The sequence below is a fragment of the Colias croceus genome, chromosome 11, assembly GCF_905220415.1.
Source record: "Colias croceus chromosome 11, ilColCroc2.1".
NCBI classification, from domain to species: domain Eukaryota; kingdom Metazoa; phylum Arthropoda; class Insecta; order Lepidoptera; family Pieridae; genus Colias; species Colias croceus.
In genome coordinates, this window is record NC_059547.1 from 1,248,596 (window position 1) to 1,255,120 (window position 6,525).

At 32.4% G+C, this 6,525-nt stretch overlaps 1 protein-coding gene across 1 annotated transcript; it reads right to left on the reverse strand.

Annotated features, from left to right (window-relative positions):
• Positions 1-232: 232 nt before the first annotated feature.
• On the reverse strand, positions 233-5,517 carry LOC123695600. Its single transcript, XM_045641500.1, has 4 exons — positions 5,340-5,517; positions 3,486-3,564; positions 881-1,093; positions 233-379 (listed from the first exon to the last, which is right to left on the reverse strand). Exons 1-4 carry the CDS (start codon positions 5,442-5,444, stop codon positions 279-281), a joined length of 498 nt encoding a protein of 165 aa, XP_045497456.1. The 5' UTR covers positions 5,445-5,517; the 3' UTR covers positions 233-278.
• Positions 5,518-6,525: the final 1,008 nt, after the last annotated feature.

Below are 6,525 nucleotides of genomic sequence, written 5' to 3' on the forward strand. Positions count from 1 at the left end.
GACCTTATTTTTCAAAAAATAATTTACTATATGCAACTTTACAGAAATACGTCGAATCACGCGTGGTAGGAATAAGAAAAAGATAACGTAAAAATGTCACGCGTAACGAAAAAATGTTACACTAAATTTTTTTCCAACCCCGATAAAGAAGTTTCACTTCAAAAACAGGAACATCATTAACCATACATCAAAATACATAATTCCCATCCTTTGTGCGAAATCAATACAAATGTTTACATAAAATACACTTTATTTATAAAACTCTTATTACATGAGACTTAAACAAAGAAAAGATTCCCATAGTGCTGGCTATCGTCTTCAGATGCCTTGTTGATGTTGCTCGTTAGTTCACACGATGTGTAATTCTCGGGTTTCAGATCTGAAATATATAGTGTTTATTAATAGCTTTCTTTTGTGGGAAAGAGCTAAATGTTTTGGGTATAGATTTTGTATGTTTATACAGTGTAGAAATTTTCGATGGGCCCTTGAAATGCTGTATGGCAAATTTTGCTGAAAGGAAACATTCCTTTACTTTTAAAAGGAAATATACCTAAGTGCATTCAAAGATTTTCTAAAATTCACCTCCTCAACCGGGAATCGAACTAGCTAAAACATAAATTGTTCAAAACTTGATATTGGCAGAATCCGTCCTCACTGGAATCGAGAGTTGCCACTTAAGAAATAGAAGAAGAAAAGAAGAATTCATTTCTATCCTTAAGATTGTTGTTTTCATTTCCATCAGTCGTAAAGTAACCAAGCTATATTACTATACCCATTGAGCCCCAAGCGGCCCGATCGGTCCCAGACACAATAGATTTTCTATTGTGTCTGTGGTTCCGGGGCCTGAGTTATTAACTGATTTAAATGAAGACAAAAATACCTTTGCTCTTTTCAGACTTCATCATATCCTTTCCATTTCGCCAGTCAAACCTGACCCTCCAGTTTGGTTGTAAAAGTACTGGGATAACCAACTTCGTAAGGGTCTTGGTAGTGGTTGACGGTGTCGTGGTTTCCTGGAAGTGGAGGCGGGTCAGCTTTATGAGATACCGGGTTGATAGAGTGGAGACTGTAGTTCTGGGTGATTTGGTTCTACCTGGAAATAATTATTAAGATGATGATGATGATTAAATCTATCGGTCTGGTCTTAGCAGTGATTTAGAAGAAATTCGGAATTAAAAATGTTTAAAATGAATAGGGTCCACACAGAGCGAGCAGCCTCGCGAAGCGATTGCTGCGCGAACCAGCTCGGTCAGTGTGGACGTGTTTCAGCCAAGGAAAACAACATGTAATGTCATTTAAATTCAAATAAACTATTTTTCTTTCTCTCATTTTCCTCGGCTTGCTCACAAAGACGCGATTTATGTTCAACGGTTTTTTTTTAACAACGAAATTTCAATAAACACTTGAAATAGAGGATACAATTCCTACTTGCGGGAAAACAGTGGGATACACCTAGTATATTATGTAACAAAAATTTTGGTCTGTTATATCAGCTGGTAGGTCACTTGATGGCAAGCAATCACGAACCTTGTAAATTTATTATGAGCAAATGTATTTCTATCGTTCAAGGGGTAAGGGATAAGATAGGATTGATGACGGTGATAAAGGAAAGGTCTGGGAAGGGTGAGGAAGCGTATTTGTATACTAGTTACCGCAAAATCAAAATACTATTATTTAAAGTAATGTATTTACCGGCTTCCTTTTAGTGCAGTTTTGCGCTATATACTGAATATCTTAATGTCATAAAATATAAGCTTTATGATCGAATTAAAATGATGCTTTTATAATCAAATTCTTGATGGATTGAACGTCAAATAAAACATTTGTAAATAACTTTGTGATAGAATTTCACATCGTAAAATTAAATCATGCAGTGCGTTATCTAACAATAATAACATATAAGAGAAAGCAAAATGGAATGAAAATATTATACTTACATTAATGAAAGATCTAAATCTATTATATGACTTTCTTTACAAAATACAAAAAGTATCGAGTTATAATAAAGAGGAGTCATAAAAATAGAATCATCGGTATATTTATTCTTCAAACAAAAGGATATCGAAAACACATCGAAACGAAGGTATTGTATCATACAATTTAATTAAATATTGTTTATATTAAATTGTTAAGTCTGTAATGGTGCATTCACACAATCGCGCCAGGAGCGAAGCGAGCAGCGAACCGAATAACGAAGACGAATGAGTAAACTACACTCGCTATCCGCTAAGACTCGAATACATTGATGAGTCGCTACGCGAATAGTGAACTCAAATGTGTAAATGCACCATAAAAATATTATGCGGTAGATAAGGTCCGAAGCAATATTTTCCTAAGAGATGAATTTTAATTAGAATGTATTTATTCAGTCCGAGTATCTGATGTATGCTTTGATTACGGATGTTAAATAATAGTTGGAAATACCTTTGGATATGTTTTCATACCTTTATTAATTTTCTGTGTTGTATATAAACACAGGATAATAAGGTTGTATGCATAATATGAGGTTATTAAATATTGAAATGATAATATCTATAGAATAAGATAAAATTGAATTCTGTTTTATAATTGAGATTTTTTAGCATTACATTAAATTGAACATTAACCTTTAACATTAGATAACATTGTGTGAAAAGTGAAATCCCATGTCCTTTATTGTAAGTACCTACATATTATTTTTTAATAGGTTTCCGTTTGTTTCGTTCCTTTTTTTATTATAAAAAGCTTCGCCCGTGGTACATATTTAGCAATAAAAAGTAGCCTATGTTCTTTCTCAGGGTCTAAAGATCTGTCTGTCTGTGCCATTTCATCAAAATCGGTTGAGAAGTTTATGCGTGAAAACCATACATACATACATACATACATAATTACAAACCTTTCCTCACATATTCAAAGTTTCGGCACGTGCAAAATCTCAATAGTAACAGAGCCTTATGAACCGATATAATAATATTGAAGTTGATATTTATTTGTTATTTGTAATACGTATTCAGATATTAATTTTTGATATAATATGATATGTGAAAGAAATAATAAGCGAAATAAATAAAGACAGAAGAAAATTATGGAATGGAAAAATGTTATAGAATATTTACTTAGACCAATATTTTCATTACACAGCCATTTATATACATTTACAAATAAGTCTTTTTGACGGATTTTAAATGTGATTTACAATCAGAAGCGGAGCGTTTTTATATTTATACGCGAAATTTTTATACAGCGGGGGCCCCGTATAAAAATTTGTTTGGGGGCCCTTAGGAAGGGTAAAGATTTCTCACAAAAGCGCACGTTGGGGGCCCCCTTGGCGCGGTGGCCCTTTATAATTGATACGGCAGATACGGCGGTAGCTACGCCCCTGTTTACAATCTTTAACGCGAGATCGCTGTAGTGTTCGAAACGAAGAGTTAAATAATATAATGAATAAATCACGTTTAAAATCCGTTAAAAACATATTAAAATCGAAATCTATGGTTTAGACTCACCAGTTCGTCCCAATCTTCTTATTTTCACTGGTCGTTTTATTGCCTTTACTATGTTGTTCCAAGCGTTGTTTACTGAAGTCTGTAAAATACATATCCTTTAAATTTATAATATAAATGTGAATATAAACGTATTCTAATAAGGATTTTTCATCGAAGTAAATAAGAATTTAAATCAATGGATACTTTAATTAATCGTTCTTTGATATTCACATTATAATACATGGATCTGTAAGACAATTATTGTTGTACAATATTTGTTATAAACCTTCAAGTTAATATATAATATTATACATATCAAAATATTATTAATTTATCTATAGAATCAATCGTAACGTCGACTAGAAGCGTCACACTATAGTATGAGAAAATAAGTAAAATTAGCGGAAATAAATCGTGTGAAAATCGCTAAAGTTATACTTGACATGTCCAGATGATCATATTATCAAGTCCTCAAGATTGGGGGGGTGAGGTGACGGAATAGGGGGGGGTGGCAAATGACCTCTTTTTAGATTATTGCTCATAATTCTAAAACGATTTTCAAAACTACACTAATAATTATTATAATTTTTCCCGCAAATGGTCAATTTTCGGCTTAATTTTCTCTTGCTACTAAGAAATCGTCAACAAGAAAAGTGTCACTTGTCGATAAAATTAATCTGTTTATTACGTTTTAAGTTTAGTTTTTAACCGACTTCAAAAAAAAGGAGGAGGTTATCAATTCGGCCGGTATGTTTTTTTTTTTTTTTTTTATGTATGTACACCGATTACTCCGAGGTTTCTGAACCAATTTACGTGATTCTTTTTTTGTTCGATGCGGGATGGTGTCGAATTGGTCCCATAAAAATTTTATTCGGATAGGCCCAGTAGTTTTTATTTTATGAGCATTTTTGTCTGTAGGTATTTGTAAATTTTGCAAGTGCAAGTTTGAAGTCGGTTGTTTTTAACGCAGTTATTACTTGTTTCCCATGATAAATATGGTGTGCAAATTATAAAAAGTGCTATTAAACCTTTGGCAATAATATTAGAAACTATAAATGTAACAGTGCTCTACAAATATTGTGACTGAAATATTGCATCACGTTTTTTTTCTTATTGTAGAGGTCACGATGTGATAAGTGCATAAAGACTTATGAAAACATTTATAACTAGCCCTACCAACTAGGATAACGACATAAACAAAATATAAAAAAAAACTCTACATACTTATAAAATCACTGAAATAATGTCTCTTCTTATAAATTTTAATTATAGATATATATATATATATAGATATCTCCACGGGCACTATGTTGATCAAACGTGCCATATAGTTAGTAATTATTTGATCCGTTTTCACTTGTTGATCCGGTTGGTATTTGTGGATCCATTGCCACACCACCGTCCGTATGTGGAGCCACAAGTGTCACCATCAGTAATAATAATAATTACGTGCTTTTTATACAAATCCACCTTTTTTGCGTTTTAGCTCTTGTTGATCCGATTCAAATGAGCCAATCAGAGCCCACCGAGCTCAGCCATTGGTCGCTTGCGGCCTTAGCCATTTGAAGGTTTAAAGACATTTATTCCCGTTATAGAAACGTATGTTGCCGTTCGCCTTCCATAATTTGTTCGGATCTTCGGGAGGGCAAGATAGCTAGCTCGTCTATTAGGATAGTGGCGATTTGATGTTGAGATTATAATATTAATTGTATTTATGTTTTTATGTAGCGCTTTGCGGATGAACATACACGTATTATAAAAGTATAATTGTTTTAAATTCATTATTTTAGTGTCGTCGTAGATTTTATTTGTAGAAGTTAAAAAAGGATAGTTAAAGATAGTTTTAATGATTTTATATTACACAATATCACATACCCCAACATCAGACGGTATATTAGATATATACTCATGCATGTCACTGTTCACTGTATTTAGTATCACTAAAAATATTATGAACGTCACCACTCGTAGGAAGCTCATTTCTAACTCATTTCAATCGACAGTCGACTTAACAATAACATTCTTATATTAAATATTTATACTTAGCTTGTTTCATTTAGTGATTCATTGAATGATGATGTGATTTATTAGGAAAGTCTTTTACAGGTGGTATTTATTTTGGTTAAGATTTATTAGTAGATACCTGTATATGTAGAGTTTTTGTCTATTCCTTTAAACCATTTTACGGGTGCTGTATCCATATTAATATTATAAATGCGAAAGTAACTCTGTCTGTCTGTCTGTTACTCAATCACGCCTTAACTACTGATCAACCAAACCAATTTGCATGAAATTTGGTATAGAGATATTTTGATACCCGAGAAAGGACTACTTTTTACCCCGGGACATAGAATAGGTTTTATTCCGGAAATCCCACGGGAACGGGAACTATGTGGCCTGTGGGTTTCTCTTTGACTGCGCGGGCGATGCCACGGGTGGAAAGCTAGTAATAAATAAATAGTTAAATAAAAATGAATTTTTGATAACTGGGAATATCTGGTCGAGATTTTTGCACATACAAGAAATAAACGAGATCATTATAAATAAAACAAGTCCTTTTAGTTATATGCTCATAATATTATGTTATGCTAGGCATAAATGAAACTACAACAAATATTTACATTTTCGGTATTACATAGTATTTAATTCAAATCTATATTTTATATAGAACGGAATAAAATGACACTAAAAGTATATTTGTGAAAAATACGGCGACATAAACAGAATGTTAACAGAGCAATAAAACTATATTATCTTGATGTGTTTTGTTATATTTATTTGCTTTGAAATGAATAAAAACGCTTGCAGTTACAGGCTTATCTTAATTTGTGATATTTATATTATAAATAATAATAAACAAATCATTTATTTCACTTTATTTTTTTTTAAATAATACTTCTTTTGCCGCGATGGAGAAAAATGATGAGAGTGAATTTTTACGATGCGCGCACACCGACACCTAAATTTAACAGCATGAAGTTAGTTCTAGGTGGTATGAAAATTGATAACTATATTCAAGTTGTATGTTCTAGTATTTTTTCCATACACCAAAGAAGTATAA